The following is a 17,492-nucleotide window of genomic DNA, read 5'->3' on the forward strand; positions in this document are numbered from 1 at the left end:
TGACTGACAGGTGCAGAGGTGGTCTGCTAAATGGAGCTCATTGGAGGGATGGCGATTTGTTCTGAAAGTGAGCATACCCACTAAGGCTTTAATTGAAACCTAAATCCATACATCATGCAGGCAGCAACACCTAACGAGGTGTGCTAGCAGTTCGTGTGTGTTCTTTAAATATGTATAGAGAAACCAACTGCATGCACAGTTATTAACACACAGTAAATGATGACACAAAAGACAGAATCACGATCATGGCGTATTTATTGTCAGAGAGCATTTGCCCTTGTTCCTTACAGGGGTGAAAGCCTTCCCTTTGTTTTGGTGCAGGCAAACCATGTGGAATTAAAGCATCGTGTTAACGAATCGAGACCCATCAGTGTAAAAGCAAAACGCAACAAGGCCTATTAACCGTCAAGTATCAGGGATCAAGTGAAAGTCGAGCAAAAATCGACATAACTGCTATGCTGCAGCTGCCGGATAAACTTTGATTCGTCCTGTTTTTATACACACTGACTGAAAATAAAACATTTCGTTTGATGATTTGATTTTTGCATTTGTACAATTTATACTCTACAGTATGTCAACATCAGTCATGTAAAAGAGAGATCAACTAGTGGGCCCCGTTATAAATAAATACAGAATATATATATAAAGTACACACACATTCAAATGATTACAACCTGATGTAATAATTCAGTGTGTTTTCTGTAATTCAGCTACCGCTTCCAGCTCATGTCCTGATATGAAGTCAGCACCGATCACATTCCCATCCAACTGAAGTAAGACACTAAAGGAGTATTGTGGTTAAAATGAGGGTCCCACAGCTGTCTTTGATGTCATGGGTTATCTATGAAATTAGCTGGCTGGAAATGTGAGGGGTAAAAAGGCCCGAGGTAGAGCGGCGCCCTCCTGATTACTGCTATACTTTTTACAAGTGAGTGCCAGCAGCAGCAGCATGGGCAGGTGCCAGAGGCTGCAAAAGAACAGCTTTCGGGCGCTGCTGCGGTCTCCTTTGTGGTAGAACCGGAAGGCCAGGTAGCTGATGTACAGGTTGATGGGTAAGGAGATGACGGGGAAGGTCCAGGTGGTGACATCCAGCACGGGCGCTAAAGTTGACAGACCGATCAGACCGAGGCTGTGCCGTAGGGCCACCCGCTTGCACATGGCAGGGTGGGTGACGGACATCATTCGATAGCCACCACGGGAGTAGTCTTCCCTCAAGTTCCAGCTGAGGGCGTTGAAGTGGGGAAACTGCCAGCTGTACAGGAAACCACCCAGCAACAAAGCACCTAGACGGAGTGATGGGGGGGGGGGTGAGAGAGACATGAATGTTTAACTGATGCGGTGCTTATTTAATTCACACTCAGATTACTCAATTGTGGTCAAGGTGTAAAATAAAACCACCTATTTTTAATCTTAAAAAAGCAATAAGAGACAGTACTTCCATGCACTTTATTAGGTACACCTAAATGTACTTCCAAAACACCGGGTGCTACTCCTGTCAGCTAAGAACCGGAAACTGAGACTACAGTTCAAACGGGCTCATCAAAACTGGACATCAGAAGACCGGAAAATGTTGCCTGGTCTGATGAGTCCCAATTACTGTTGTGACATTTAGATGATTGGGTCACAATTTGGAATGAAAGCATAAATCCGCCCTTATTTCAGCTAGACTGGTGGTGGCGGTGGTGTCATGGTGTGGGGATATTTGCTTGGCACACTTTGAACCCCTTTACTACTAAGTGAGAATAGTTTAAATGCTATGGCCTACCTTAGTATTATTGCTGAGCATGTCTAAAGGCCTAAAAGCAAAAATGGGTCCAAACCAGTACTGTATTATTTTTTAATGGCTTTTGCGTAAAATATATAAATAAATAAATAAATACAATTCTCATTTACAAGAAAACAAACATTCAGGCCTACGTCTAAAACAGAAACGAAGCTAACGGTTAATAAAAGAGAACAAAAGTGGTTTCTTTTTCTGCTTAGAGGCAGCTTTTCTCATAAGTATTATTCCATTTTGTCATAATTAGTGAGTCAAACCAGAAGAAGAAGTGCACAAACTGACAGGAAGGGAAAATACTTGATCTAATTCCCTCGCCACAAGACTTTGTTTTAGCGGCAGTGGCTTGTATTTTACATCCTGCACAAGTGTTTAAAAAAATAAAAATAAAAACATAAAAAAACAGACCTGTGGGTCTTTGTGCTTTCTCAGCACAAAACACAGTACAATACAAATTCTCTCTATGAGGTTAAGTCCCGTGATAAAAGAGAGCAACACACCTTTGGTATGACTATGAACGGAAATGAGTGCACTTTACTTTGAGAGGTCACGTAACCCCTTAAATAACTCTGGCCTATTTATTACTTCATGATGAATTACTTCAAACTAAAAGTAAAAAGACAGAAAAAACCCCAATAAGTAGAACAAATGTGAAGACGAACATTTCTAAGACAACAGAGCAGCAACATAACACCACATCTCACAAAGATGTCATAACCGAACACTTGATGTGTCACCAAACATGCTGAATAACCTGCTCGGGTTCCATCTTTCCAACATCTTCATTTAATACCGAATTCATTTGACACTTTGCATTTAAACTCCACACGAACAAAAGCACTAATAATGCTACAGGGGCCCTGGGCATTATGTAAATCGAGCTTTATGTGCTTTAAAATCAGGCCCGGTCTCACACTAAAATAAGTTAGCACAAGAGCTCAGCCACATGATCAAATTACCTACTGCAACAAATAATTATTTTCATCAAGATTTATGTAGTTCATGTAATGTTATTAGTATTATGAAGGAAAACTAGCAAAAAGCTATATTTCAGAAGCTCAAATCTGTTGTTTTGGGGCATTCTGGTTTAAATGGATGTAAGTGAAGCTATAATTTTGTCACGACTAAAAAACTTAGAAGACGGCAGTCCGGGAAGCCATGTCTGTGTACTGTATATGCAGCCTTTTTTCCTACAGACTGGCTGAAGACACGAAACAGCACGCGCCTTTAGTTTGGAATAACATGCTGGGTTTGTATCGCATCACAGTTTGGCACGAGTGAAAAGTGAACAGTGACGTTATGACAGTAATACTGAGGCGCAGTATGGGTTTCATTGTGCAGTAAGCCTGCAATTAATCTTTTAATAATTCCTCGATTAATTATTTAGTTATATCAAATGTCCCATAATGGGGGGGGGCATTATACTTGAGATGTTTTCAAATGACTTGTTCCATCCTGTTCAGCTGTCTAAAACCAGAACATATTTGATTTACAATGATATAGAGCAGAGATCTGCAGTAAATCGAAATCACATTTGAAGAGCTGTGTGTGCAGCAGATATTTGGCATCTGTGTTTGATAAATCTATTCAAGCTGCAGGTTTTCCTACAACTAACTTTAAAATGTCTACACTAGTATCAAAAATACAGATGCGACCTTTGACCTCGACTAAGTGACGGGATCAGAAGACTCGCTTATGCTGTTAGAGCATGTCGGACGACAAATCAATACGTGATGAAATATCTGCAGAGAGGAGTGGTCTCTACCAGGCTTGCAACGCGTCCCTTCATTCGGGGACATAACAGTGTAATTTTGAATATTACAACTATGTGAATCATATTTTCTGGGCTTCTTCTGGAGTCTCCAGATTTCACCCCAACTGAACACCTATGGGAAAGGTTGTAATAACAGCACCTTAAAAATGATAATATGGGTGTTATTTAAGAAGGGTAAATATGTAAGAAGCTCAGAACAGTACAATGCTACATTCATACCTGGCTCCAGACAACCTGTGGCCGCAGTCCAGCCCATCACAGGAGGTATCGCCCCCACAACGGCACCCACCCACGTGTTGGTGATGCTGAGTCTCTTGAGCGGTGTGTAGCAACAGGTGTAGAGAAAGATGTTGAGGGCGCCCAGGAAGCCTGTCAAGGGGTTTACTGCCAGCGTGAGCAGAGCGACTCCTGGCACTCCACAGGCCAGAGCAAAGGACACTGCGTGGAGGGGGCTGATATAAGGAAGGGAGACAAACAGAGAGGGAGTCAGCTATATCGACTATACAAAGCTCAGGTGAAAGCATGGGAACAGTGTGCTGATAATGTTTCCTAGGTCTTTCTAACAGACACCAGATAAGACAATAATAGCTTCAAATGTTCAGTACAGACACACGCAGACCCGTGGGGGCCAGCAGTCAGCAGCCGAGCATGGCTGAGTCTCAAAACGGGAGGCATGGAGGACACTCATCTGATAAGAGTTTGTCAGGGATAAAAGTAGCGCCGCAAGATGAAGAGCATGTGCACGCACCAGAGATCAAAACTAGCTGAAGGAAACCACTGTGGCTCAGGCTTTTAGCTGGATGAAGGCTTCCTCCTCCTCTTCCTTCACCCCTCATCTTTAACTGAAAGCAGCGATGGCAACGTCTGGTTCAAATTCACCAGTAAATGCTTCATAAATTAAAGAGGGAGGAGATTAAAATCTTGACCAAACGCAGGCCTTTTTCTTCAGAAAGCAAACGGGGCTTTTATTTTGGTGGTGTGGCCATACAGGGGGATTGGAGCATTAATGTGATTAGTGGTGTTATGTCTTTTTTATGTGGGCTGAGATGGGGCCGTGCAGGCTGGCTTTGGGCAGCTGACAGCCTGGCTCTGGGCTGGCTCAGTGGGGGTCAGGGAAGGGAGTGCGTCACATGGCCTGAGGTGGGTTTAGTGTCCTTTGCTTACAGCTCGACACAGCCGCAGTCATAACGTCAGGCTCTTAATGTCAATACAGAAAGCCCAACAGGTTTCCTTTTGGTTAGACCACAATCAAGGTCATGGATCCAAATGTAAAACACCCATAAGGTTGAAGAAACAAGATGAATCTACTTAAAGCCCTGTAATCTGTGAAGCACTCAAACGGTCAGAGAGCGCAAAGTAAACTGTGGAAAGCAAACCTTCTCTATTCAAGCCTGACCAGAAATAAAGCGGCTTGAGGGACTGGTGTAAAACTGGAAACTGAATACAGATTTATGGAACCTTCTAAGACTCAACACCACTCACATATTACTAAAAACAGCCTACTGATCCACTGACATGAAATCTGCCACAAAAATCTCAAGAAAACATTCAAAACCTGTTTTTCTTACTCGTTTTGTTGAAATTTACACACAAAAACTGAATATTTAGTTGAAAAAGCACTGAGGGTGACTACGCTTCAGTTACCTTGCATTTTACTAGCATTTAAATAAATGTAATACTGTATACTGTTCTGTAAATATGATTAAATTACTCAAAGTTTAGTTCACGTTACTGAAATAGTTGTTTGATAAAATCTGTTGGTAAAACTGAGATGCATTGATGGCTTTATAAAAGCTAGTAAGTATTGTTTGACGTCCTGGTCACTTGCTTGTCCAACAACACTTAAAACTATTGAAAACATTTATAAAAGAAGTTTAAAAATACTTGACAAAAAACAGACTTCCCACCACCACTGTCATGTGTTAAAAAAACATAAATTACTGAACTTCAATAACTTAGTGAAACTTAAAAGAGTGTGTTTAATATATAAAGTCTTACACTCCCTTGCTCCACCACCACTAAAGCAGTTCATTAGGCATAAAGAAAGCTCAGACAGGACCACTCGAGCTTCAATCCGAGGAGACTTGTTTATACCCCACAGACGGACAGCATTTGGGCAGAACGTCCTCTCTGTTAAGGGAGGCCATCTGTGGAACAGTCTTCCTCAACCCATTAGAGAATGCTCTACACTCAATTTGTTTAAGGCAAAGGTTAAAAACTGGTTATGGACAAATCAAGTGTGTGATCATGTAGGAGTTGTATAGTTTTAATGTTTTATTTGGGAACAGAATGGTGTGTATGTGTAAGTTTGGTGATGGAGTTTTTATTATGAATGAATGATGAATTTTTATGAATTATTATGTCTATTTTTTATGCTTAAGGACAACAGATGGAAATTAGCCCTTGGCTATAATCTGGTATCTTTGCATTCATGTAATTTTTTTTTACATTTATGTTCATTAACATGCACTGTCCTAAATAAATAAATAAATAAATAAGTAGTCTCAGATCCATTAAAACTTTGAACTTTGAAACTCTGAAATCCCACTCTGACTTAAGTATGTGCTGATTTCCACACTGTAACCAACTCTGGTTGTAACAGTTGCAATCTGAATTGCTCTCCTTAGAGATACTCAAAATGATCTACTGCCTCACCACATCTGGAAGCCTCAAATTTGACAAGACCACAACTAAGAGAGGGTGACTGTCATTCACATTTCCAAAAAGAAAAAAAAAAGGTGGGAAAGATGATATACTAGTATTGTCCTGATGTAACACAACAAACTACATCCAACACTGACATCACACTAGGCGGAGCAGGTTTTGCAGTAAGGACAAACAAAGCTGGGTAACACAATTTAACTCATACAAAGCGCTTTCCTAAAGGCAACACAGAGATGTGTAAAATGTGGCTTCCTGATGGCTTGTTTGACAGGACAGTCCGGCCTGCAATCTGCTCTCTGTCTCCACACGAGATTGTATGTGTGAATGAGGAGAAGGGAGACGTGCTAGAAACAATGAGCAAGAGATGCAGCTATTTTGTGAATCTCAGAGACAGACGTACACCTCCTCTTGTCAAACGAAGGCTAAAAGCCAGAGAAGAGAGGCTGTGTTTAGACAGAGGGAGAGCACTTCCAATAACCACCTCAGCAGCACCAGTACACTTTTAAACAGCATGTCAATGGAGAATTCCTTAAACTGGGATGAGATAGCTGTGGTGTGGGTGAAGAACCAGTCATGGTACTAACAGAATCTTTAGTTAAACAAAAAAAAAAAGATCGTGTGGACATTCAGTCTATATTTAGAGAGCTGCACATCAACAGGTTGCTTTATTTCTTGGGGAGCTGTTCATCCTGTAAGAATGAACGGCAAATGAGGCAATTTCCTGGCAATGATAATGGTTGAAGAAGACCTGTAGTCTGTTTGGGTTTATGCATCAGTGAAAATCCATGTGTTTGCCTGCTGCTTAAAGGTGCTAGTCTTTCAAAAGGGGCAAGCAGAGACCAGCATATCCAGTCACTGAGTAAGATTTGTAGGAGCGTGGCAATCCACATAGTTCACTGAGCACCAAAACAGAGGTTATCTGATATCTAAAGAGCAGAGGTAGCACAGTGAGGGTGGTTAGGTAACCTACACCTCATCTCAACCTCATCACCCTCCTTTCCAACCTGCTGACAAGTTCAAATTACACCTGACAGGTGGAGAGCAGAGGCTCATCAGTGCTGGCATGCATTTCTCTTCCTGGCAGCTAAGGTCTCTCTACATAACAGCTATTGCTCTGGTTCAACACCACAATAACTCAAAAAGGAAAGCTGGAACTGAAAGGTGTAAATTAATATGTGCTACTGTTTTATTTAAGCAGTAATCATCATATCGCCTGCAAGTGCGCAGAGGCTCTGACATCACAAGCTGCTAGATCACGTTTCACCCCAGGAAAAGTATCCAGCTAAGGCACAAGGTAAGGATCAGGTCAGTGAGCAAGAAAACAGTAACACACTTTGTCTTTCACCCAGTGAGATGTACAAGAGTTAGTCAGGGTGGCTGAGCAGCTGTCACACAGTGTCGCTGCACTAAACTCAACCCAAACTCGTGGTGAAGCTGGTGCACTTCACTCCTCATGTGCATTCTCTGGCAATTTGTTTTACAGTCTTTCTAAAAGGATAAAACGTACCGATGGTAGTTCTATACCAAATCAATCATACAGTGTTTAATATGCAGGAAGGAAAATATTACCTGATCTGTCCTCTGACGAGCGGACGGTTCTTTGTTCTGTTCATGTTGGAGTCAAAGGGCACCTCGAAGTACTGTGGAGACAGAAGAACAAGTGGGTTAGTGCAGGAAAGTGACAGTCAAGTTCCAGATACAAGACACCAGACAAGAAGAAACAAGGAGGAGCTGTCCTGTGAGACATTATCTTCTGTACGGCATGCAGCGGAGAATATTTATCAGTCTATGAAATGAGAACTTTTGCAAAATGTTTAAGGTAAATTCTTGCACACTTTCTACACTGCAATTCAAAAGATGCAGTTTGTCAAATTAAAATGAGTTTTCAATATATTGTTGAGATGCAAAGGTTGGGCTGAGACCCAGACAAACATGTTTTTATTTGTTTTTTAAGTCAAACATTATGCAGATGCAAAAAGGAGAAAAAAAAAAGCCTAAACCCCATACTGGTTAAGCTTTCACAGAAATGTACATAATATAGTGTGCCTCATAGAGCAAACATGGGAGACTTTCACTGTTACTGCCAATGTCAGCCTTTCTACTGCAGCATAGGAACAGAACCGATATGATGGGACCCGCTTTATGTACGGTCATAGCAACTCTCTGAATCGAAAGCTCACACTGCATTTTAAGAGTAAATGGACTGGAGGTGGAAGGTGGAGGCAGTGAGCTAGCTGTTGGGTGGGAGGTGGTAGTGGTGGGAGTGTTCTGGGATACAACTATGTGAAAAACTACTTATACTCCCGTTTTATGATCTGCTCTGGAGGAGTAAGCTTCAAAGTGCTCCCATGAGATTGGCAATGTGTGACTAAAACGCAAACATATGGGGTGCTTAAATGCAGGAACTGGCTAATCTGTGTGTGCGCGTATCTGTGTGCAAGTGAGAAAATGAACATACGTGTGTGTTTCTTGTCTGATAAAGCATCTGACTAACGAAAAAAGCAGATAAAGCATGTGAACTATGGAATATCGACGTCCATCTCTCCTGATATATGTTTCACATAAAATATCTAATAAACAGATAATCCACTTTTCTCATCTTAAACCCCAGTTACCAAATTTACTGCAGTCATTAAAATCATATCATAAAAAACATTGGAGGAATGTGCCACCCTTGGTATCATATAGATTTTCTTTTCTAATATCATTAGGGAGTGGGCCACACCATCAATCTCTGATACAGAAGATCTCTCATAATAGACAACTGTAATTTGGAGTAAAAAACACTGATGGAAAGATCAAACATCTTTGTGGTCCCCTTACATCAGTTTGCACTATGTTTGGTGTTGGGAGGCACACTAAGCCATTCAGATGAGGGCTGCGAAATGCTACACACATGTCAAATAGTACAATATAATACAAGTACTTAATTTCGCCTGTTTGCACATGATACAGCTATTCTTTAGTCACAATTTTACATCCCATCTCAAGATAAAAGAACAAAACTGGAACTGAGGGTAAAGTTTAGCTCCTTATTTGGATGCAGTTACTGCTAAAATTGCAATGCAATAAAACTGTCCAATAAAAACGTTTAACAGTCAAGAACAAGTTTCTTACACTTGGATTAGGCCTAGTCTGAAACTCAAAAAAAGGGACTTGGACTATGCTTAATCCATGTCTGGGAAACTGAGCCTATAATTAATAATAATCCATCTTCATGCACTCAAAAGAAAACTTCTGTCTTCTGTTTTCCATCTTTGTTTCAGCTTTACTGGTCTGCTTGGTTTTGGACTGTACTAGGCTATGGCACAGCTGCGTATGCTGCTGTAGGACCCGAAGGCCCAGGCCAAGGTGTTAATTCTATTTCCTGGGTCAGGAAATGCGTCAGGTCAGGGGCCGCATGAGAGAGAAATGCACTTTGCGGCCAGGCTAGAACATAACAGGACTGAAGCTGGCCTCAGGCAGGCCCAGGGCCAAGCTCACTGCAACACTGCTCACATAAAAAGGACCCACTTAGTTTCCAATAACATCATCCCACTTGGTTTAAAAAAAAGAAAAAAAAGCACAAATTCTGTGCACAACAGGACTGTCTTTTGTTCAGCCACAGGCGTAACAACACACCTGTACTGTACATATGAAGTGAAGTAAATTATCTCTCTCCCGTTGCTTGGATCATGCTGTCGTGCGCATTTGCAGAGACTGATACGTAAATGTCACGCGGCCGATCCTGTTCCGTGAGCCGTGTTGTCATTTCACAGTTTGTCCAGTCCTGCTCGTGTTCCTCCCTCTCTGCCTTTTAAGTCGAATTGCCTCATCTGGTTCGCATTAGCGGCCTTCACAACCCATGTCATTATTTCCGCCTAACATCGCCATGTGTTACAGTGGTGGCATTAAAATAACTGGGCCAGTTGTGTTTTGTGTGTGTGCGCGTGTGCTGCTACAGGTAGGTCCCGAGTTTGTAATGATTTGTAATTGTTGACAGGTCTTCAATTACACCGAGACCTTGATTGTGTAATTAACTGACTGTGGATGACGGTTATAGCATTTAGAAACCGTTTCAAACTCCACTTTAAGACCAGAGTAGGGTTTATATTTAAAAATAAAAATGTGTTTAGTGGCGAGATATATAAAAATACCCTGCTTTGAATAAAAATGTATGCCCCCCAGATTAAAAAAAAAAAAAAAAGTGAAAAGAAGAGTGTTGATTGTTGTGACAAGGTTTGGAAAGGACTTTGATAGCCTCTTTTTATTTTTGGTATGAGCAATATGCTAATGCATAAAGTACATTTTGAGCTGTGATGCATGTGGACAAAGCCTCAGAAGAAGATATAAACAGATCTTTGAGTTTTTGGGGGATTTTTTTGTTGTTTTTAACCTCATGCAGCTCTGCTCACATCACTCACTGATACACTATGACGTCTAATTGAAACGGATGGTTTCTGTTTATTTTAAGAGCGCCACTGTTCACTCATCATTCATTTCCTGACAATGCTGAACAGTGTAGGAAAATAGGCCATTTATAATAATCTGCGTAGCTGCAACAAACAAACTGCATCTTTAGCTCCAGCTAAAGAAATGACTAAACTGACAACATTTCCAACCCTATGGATCAGCTTAGGGATATACAATAAAAGACTGGTGTAGGACCGGAAGCTATGGACATGAGTGCTGCTTTCAATTATGAACGCACACGCACACACAAAACCCCTAACTGTAGGGACAATTATCTGCCAGACGATGAGGATGGAGAGCAGGAGAGACCAAAGAGAAAAAAGGCAAAGGAGAGGGGGTGTTCAGCTGCCAGATCCTTTGAGCTATCAAAGACAGAACGTGATCCACCGCCAACCACCAGGGCTCAATTGATAACAGGCTTGGGGGAGGCATTTCCTATTCTTGTGCAGAAGTGTATCTGTTTGATGACTGTAATTTAAACACTCAGGCAGCATAATTTAAGGCCATATTTTAACAAAATGTGCAAAAAAAAATCCTTTCATGAAGTTGGCCTGTAAAACAATTAAGAAGAATGAACAACAGAGGACAAATTTAGATGTTAACTGACCGCTTACACATCTCTGATCTGAAAGCAAAAACAACAATAGGAAGTGCAGCGATGGTTAAGAGAGGAGTGCTACAGTAAGTACACTCTGTTTACTCAGGAGGCAAAAGTGTGCCTAAACACAGACACAGGGCGAAAAGACACAACTAAGCAGCTGTATGGCTTTGGCTCACAGAAACATCAGCTGGCCATCAACAGCGTCTCCCTCTCTTGTTCTGGCGAAAAAAACCCAGGTGCACGGGTAAGCCCAACAATCGCAAGTCATCACTTATCAAGACTGTCACCTGTTTGCGCACTGCAGTTGAATAGCAGAGTCAAACATCCACAGGGGTGGGTGGTGCTCCGCTGCATGCGAGCCAAGTCTACTTTTAAAAAAAAAGAAGAGAAAAGCATCAGAGCTTTTAAAAGCCCTTTCAGCACCAACTGTGAACTGTCTCTGATCAGCCACTTGACAAACAAGCAGCCAAAGATTTACATAGATTAAGCTTTCCTCAGAAGTCAATTCAATGTTTCTGGCAGACGTTCGTGATGTTTGGAAGTCAAATGAAAGAAAGGAAAAAAAGCAGACAGGGCATGCGACCTGACTAGTCACAACACTAAACAATGGTATGGAAGATCAAGGTTATTTCAAGGGGTTTCCACTTCTAGCGAATGAGCTGTGCTGTCACAAAAAATGCAACTGAGAGGCAAATAAAGTGGCTTGGAACTATTTGAGTAATGCTCTAATTTTACACTGCTTCCCTGAAAAACCTGTTATACACTGCCAAAGTACTTATTAGTACTGCAAAGATGAGCCTTTTGTGAATGTCTGTGAGGACAGCAAAGCCTCGATACAGATGGGTTGTTGGTGGTTTATAAGTGGTTGGAAAAAAAAGGTAAATGAAATGATTCCTCTATATAGCACTTTTCTACTCTACTTGAGCACTCCAAGTGCTTTATACAACATGCCATTCACCATTCACACAAGCACTTCTATCTAAGCGCTTTCTTTCCAACATTCACACACATTCATACTTGGAGTTCAGTGTCTTGCCCAAGGATACTTTATGCATGCAGACTGCATCAGCCAAAGATCAAACCACCAACCTTCCGATTAGTAGATAACCTGCTCTACTTCCTGAGCCACAGCCCGAGGTGGCAAAGGAGACACACCACAAGAGACAACTGTCCTAATATGAATTCAGCTACACATGTTCAGCTAGAGAAAAGATTTGTTTCCAGAAAATGTAGATGCAGGATTTTCTTTAATGCTAAAAAAAAAAAAAAAAAAAAAAAAAAAAAAAAAACTGCTTGAGAAGCGCAGCACTTTTAATATTTGCGTCACCTTAGGGCATCTCCCTTACTCCATTTCTGTATATAGCAGTATTTAGATCACACTATCTGCAGTGAAAGGGAAAGATAAAAATGTCTTCCGGAGTCTGGAATGCTGCATATGAACAGCTGGCAGATGTGTCTGAGGCTCTTCATGTGATCAATGGCGCTAGACGAGCTTGTCTGATTAAAAACAAAAAGCTCTAATTGCTTTCCCTCGTTACACGTATGTGTTCAGAATTAGACTATTAGCTTTAGCCTTCTAACAGCATGCAACTACCTGAAATGAAACATCCCATAATTCTTAGCTTTCTGAAATCCAGCCGCACTCAGTGCTGCTGTATAGCGTAGTCTCTTCCCACGCACCACTTTAAAGACTGCAGTACTCTGTCTGGCCAAAGCGTGGATCACGTCTCCCTTTCAGCTGTGTGCTGAACCCACACCTCTTCCAGCTCTCTTTATAGTGGTCTGTGTGGAGCTGTTGGCAGCGGTTCAGCTGGCACAGCATCCCTCTTGATTAATGGGCCGAGTGTGGGACAGTGAAGCGCTAAACTGTCCCCATGTTAATCAGCCAATTAATGCCGGGCAGAGCTGCATTACCTCTGCCCTGCCGATAATCAGTCCCGTTGCCTGTGAAGATATGGGCAGGATCTGGGAAATCTTACTGCAGGGCAGAGGCATGCTGTACTCAGTGCCTGGAGCATGAAGAAGGATGGAGTGCTGCAACTTTAACAAAAAGAAAGAAAGAAAGGAAATGCAGGGGATTTTTCATACATGTTTTTCTTCTAATTCATTTGATCAAAGGAGGGTTTGACAGCTGCTGCTTTGCCTCCAGAAGGAAAGTTTTTGCTGCACAACTAAAGATGAATGAGTTATCCATTTCTGTTGTGCGCAGGAGACCGGTTTAAGCTGCTAGGACCCAGCATTGTGGGAATATGGGTTTAGAAGTGATGCCATAGTTCATCTTACTTTCCCTGCGTGTCATAAACTATCAATATTTTCATCTTTTACACTGTATTATGACTAGGCCACAGTGCCTCCTAGTGTGAAGGAGGGCTCAGATTACAAGACTGACTCTTGCGGGGAGACGTTGAAGAGGAGAAAACCTTTGGGATTAAAGCATCCACTCTCACAAACAGATTTCAGAAAGAGTGCATAGCACCCAAGATCAGTAAACTTGCGATTTTAGTGATACGTTCAGATCATTAAAATATTATACAATGTAAAATCCTTAAACTTGGACTTACGGCTCTATCCTTTGATGAATTTCCCAGTAGTTTTCCAAGTAGAAAAGTAGGAAGGGGTCGGTATAATTTCTCACAGAACTAGATATTGACCACGCTGGGTGAGATCCTTACTTTCACTCTACAGTACACACACCTATGCAAACAAGGGGAATGCCTTTGGAAAGCTGGCCAGCCATATCGCTAGTCTCAGCTTGATAAGTTAACATTCTTACTAATGAGGGTATTTCAGTCCAGTTTCTGATTACCATTAACTTTGGGCACACTTGACTGCTTTCTATTCAGTCTCACAAAGTGTGGGAAAATAAAATAGTGAAAGCTGAATTCATAGAACTGGGCTGTGTGTGTGTGTGTGTGTGTGTGTGTGTGTGTGGGGGGGGGGGGGGGGGGGTCGTCTTGTTTAAAAAGAAATAAACAGTCCTTTCCGCCATCAGTGTGCATTTGGAAGTAACTGTGAGGGTGTGACTGACATGACATGCAGTTTGAAAGCCTCTCAACAGTTCGGGTGCAGTTGAAAAAGAGACATGTGCATGACCATGTGTATGTTTGAGAGAATGTGAGTGTTTAGATTTTTCGTCCGCAGCTGTGTCTGACCACAGGAAGACTGGAATGAGTGTGAATGGGTGTTCGTGTGTGTGTGTGTGTGCGTGCCTGCTTCAATATGGCTCAGATACGGCTCGATCTGGAAGAAATACATGCTAGGAAAATAGAATAGGGAACGGACACATATGAAAGCCCTCGCTCTTCTCTAAAACATGACAGAAGCCATCACCGCCTCTGATAGATTTGTATTTGTGGCAGTGACCTGTGGTAAAATCCATTCTTCATCTCTAGACAGGCTCATTCAACAAGCCTTTCAAATCAAAATGAGGACGAGAAGAAGACAAGGCTGGGTATAGACCTTTATTTACAGCCGTACTTCCCTATTTACCCATAGCACTGTGGGTGGAAGATGATAAGGGTTTTAAAGAAAAACTTAAAACTGGTCACATTTGTGAAGAAAAGGCAGGATGTATATATATATTTTTAGTCTTTTATACATTTCTTTTTATCTTTGTTGGAATAGAACTTTGGAAAGAGGACAAGAAAGGTGAGAGGAAGAGCAGGGGAAAGACAGGGCCGGGCTGGAACCCAGGCCTCTACATTCACCTTACAGCGTATAGGTTGACAGCTATACCTAGTTAGCCATACCAGCGTCAATATGTTTAGCATAACTCAACTGCTACATACGTGCTTATAAACCACAAAAAGTTGTGGTTGTCAGTCTTAGATAACATCTGGCAGCCCCCCCTTTTCAGTTTGACATTTCTAAAGCGACAGGAAACACAATAGGAAAAAGCTGAACTATGTGTATTTGGAGGCAGAACATATGCAGATACACGCAATGCAAGGGATCTGACAGTAAACAGTGGCAAGAAGCAGCGGGACTAAATTATTTATCCGTGAGTGACAATCTTGTTTGCTGGAGCAAATAGGAGGAGAGCGTGTAAACAGGGTAACAAAGTTCCTGTCAGAGTCTGTCCTCCTCCACTGCCAGAGCTTTACCCCCGAGACCCATCCCTTCTCACTGTGTCTCTCTATCTGTGCCTCCTCATCTCCCTCACTATCCTCTCAAGTGGAAAAGCAACCAGTTAGCATCTTGATGGGTTAGAAGTGAGCTGTCAACTATCTGTCCTGTGAAAGCAACAAATATTCTTCCTGTCAGGATGTGGCACAACACAACTTGTAGAGTCTATGAGCCCTAGCACAGGTTCTCAAGGAGAAGTTAAAATCATGACTGCAAAAATGTGTCTAATTGTCTAACTGTCATCGAATTATCAGCAAATGTCAATTTACAGGCTTTAATTTTTACTAGGAAAGGGGGTTTAACATGTCAACTGGTACACAATATAAAGAAACCCTAGAATGAATGCTGCATAAACACTTGGCTGCAACAACTACAAAGCTGGTTAACCAAACAGACAGTATATCTGCTCATCAGCATTCAATTTTAGTCTTTTAAACTAATTTAAATGCTGTTTTTTTCCCAAAAAATCTGTCAGTATGTCCACGTGAGACAACCAGTCACTAATTAGGTGTCATACAGTAAAAGGCCAGATATGAAACTACTGTGCCTGACTCAACAATTGATTTGAATTTGAAAAAAAAAAAACACAATAGCATTAAAGAGCACAGAGTATGGATAATAAATTAAGCTGTGTTCAACATAAACACCTTTTTTTCCAACTCTGCTCCAAGCTATCTCAATGACCATATAGTTCATCTACAGACTAACTTAGTTAAGCTACTTGTTAAATTAGTTCTGCGATCATTGTGTGAAACAACTGAGGCATGAATGGGATCAGCTAAAACACTTGCTAATCTTCTCATTTAAACCATGGGTGGTATATTGAAGTATTTTAGTGATACTTTAATGTAAAAACACTGTCTCTCAAAATTACTTGCTATTCAAGGTTAACTTACTTCAAAGGTGAACTGATAAATGGAAACTCCATCACTATCTGAGGGCCAGCAGATGGCCAATCAATTTGCCAAGTATTCCTTTTTTACTAGCCCTGGGCCACTAAACCAATGGTTAAGTTAAAAACTGTAAGTCAATACCTATCATTAAAACCATAATGTTGAATAATAGTATTAATAAAATCCCAATGACACATTTAAAAAAGTGCCATTATGATTGTATGCTGGTGAAAATCAGACCCATATTTCCCCTACTCACCCTGTCTCATGGTAAGCAATTATTACCCCTATTACCGGGTATCATTAGTACCAATTCCAGCCTATAGATGTTAAATGTTTAATTCACTGGATCTGATACATTTTGCATGTAATGCACACACACATATAGGGTATAACCACCTAAGGGTACTTTTTTAGATGTCTATCATTCTGAAACTCATTACAGTTGAGTGGGTGTAAAATGAATGGGAACACAGCAGCTGCTACGTCCTTCTGCTTGAATGAGTCGCTACAAGGTTATATTAATGGTGCAGCCTTTACAGTTAAAAGCCCTTTTTTATGCATTCACATCTTTTGCTTTGGAAGCATGTAGGCACGCATAATCAGACACAGATAGACTCTTTGCTGAATTAAATCTGAACAATCAAGTGAGCTCTCTTATAACACAAACCGCCATGAGCATTAATTTAGGGGAACGTCTATGACAACAAAGCCTTAATTACAGAAGCCCCTTCAAAGCAGAGTTATGTTATGGGGGCTACATTGAGCGATTACACCAGTTTTGTTTGTGGGATGAAAAAGTGATGCTTACGGGCGAGACTAGAAAGAGAGAAAATGGTTATTGCGATGTACAGCAACACGCAATCAAGTGATATTATAGTGTAGAGATGATAAAAAAGCAAGTTTGATTTCACCATCCCTTTGTGATTCCCAGGTGAGGGGAAAACAAAAAGTGTTACCTCATATAAGGTGTTGAAAGAAATGAATGGAGACGTCAAAGCCTGAGCAAATATGTACGTATACACCCAGGGACGCACACTTTGAACTGTATTGTAAGCAGTAATCAGCAGTTACTACATGACAGAGTCTGCTAGGCTGCCGTGTCATCAAATGCCCAAAGATCCTTTTAACTATCACACACCCAACACAGAATAATAGCTTCCTCGGGTGAGAGGAATGACGGGTGGAGGATAAAGAGGTGAACTG

The 17,492-nt window shown here is 41.3% G+C and overlaps 1 protein-coding gene across 1 annotated transcript in view; it reads right to left on the bottom strand.

Moving 5' to 3' along the window:
* Window positions 1-243: 243 nt before the first annotated feature.
* The window catches only part of cox10 (cytochrome c oxidase assembly factor heme A:farnesyltransferase COX10), a 34,826-nt gene continuing 17,577 nt past the window's right edge, over window positions 244-17,492 (bottom strand). Inside the window, exons 5-7 of the mRNA XM_080873785.1 lie at window positions 7,785-7,855; window positions 3,771-4,003; window positions 244-1,283 (exon numbers count right to left, since the gene is read on the bottom strand). Coding sequence (XP_080729911.1) covers window positions 850-1,283; window positions 3,771-4,003; window positions 7,785-7,855 — 738 coding nt within the window. The 3' untranslated portion in view covers window positions 244-849. The remainder of the gene's footprint in view (window positions 1,284-3,770; window positions 4,004-7,784; window positions 7,856-17,492) is intronic.

This window comes from Rhamphochromis sp. 'chilingali' (assembly GCF_963969265.1).
Source record: "Rhamphochromis sp. 'chilingali' genome assembly, chromosome: 22".
Taxonomy (NCBI): domain Eukaryota; kingdom Metazoa; phylum Chordata; class Actinopteri; order Cichliformes; family Cichlidae; genus Rhamphochromis; species Rhamphochromis sp. 'chilingali'.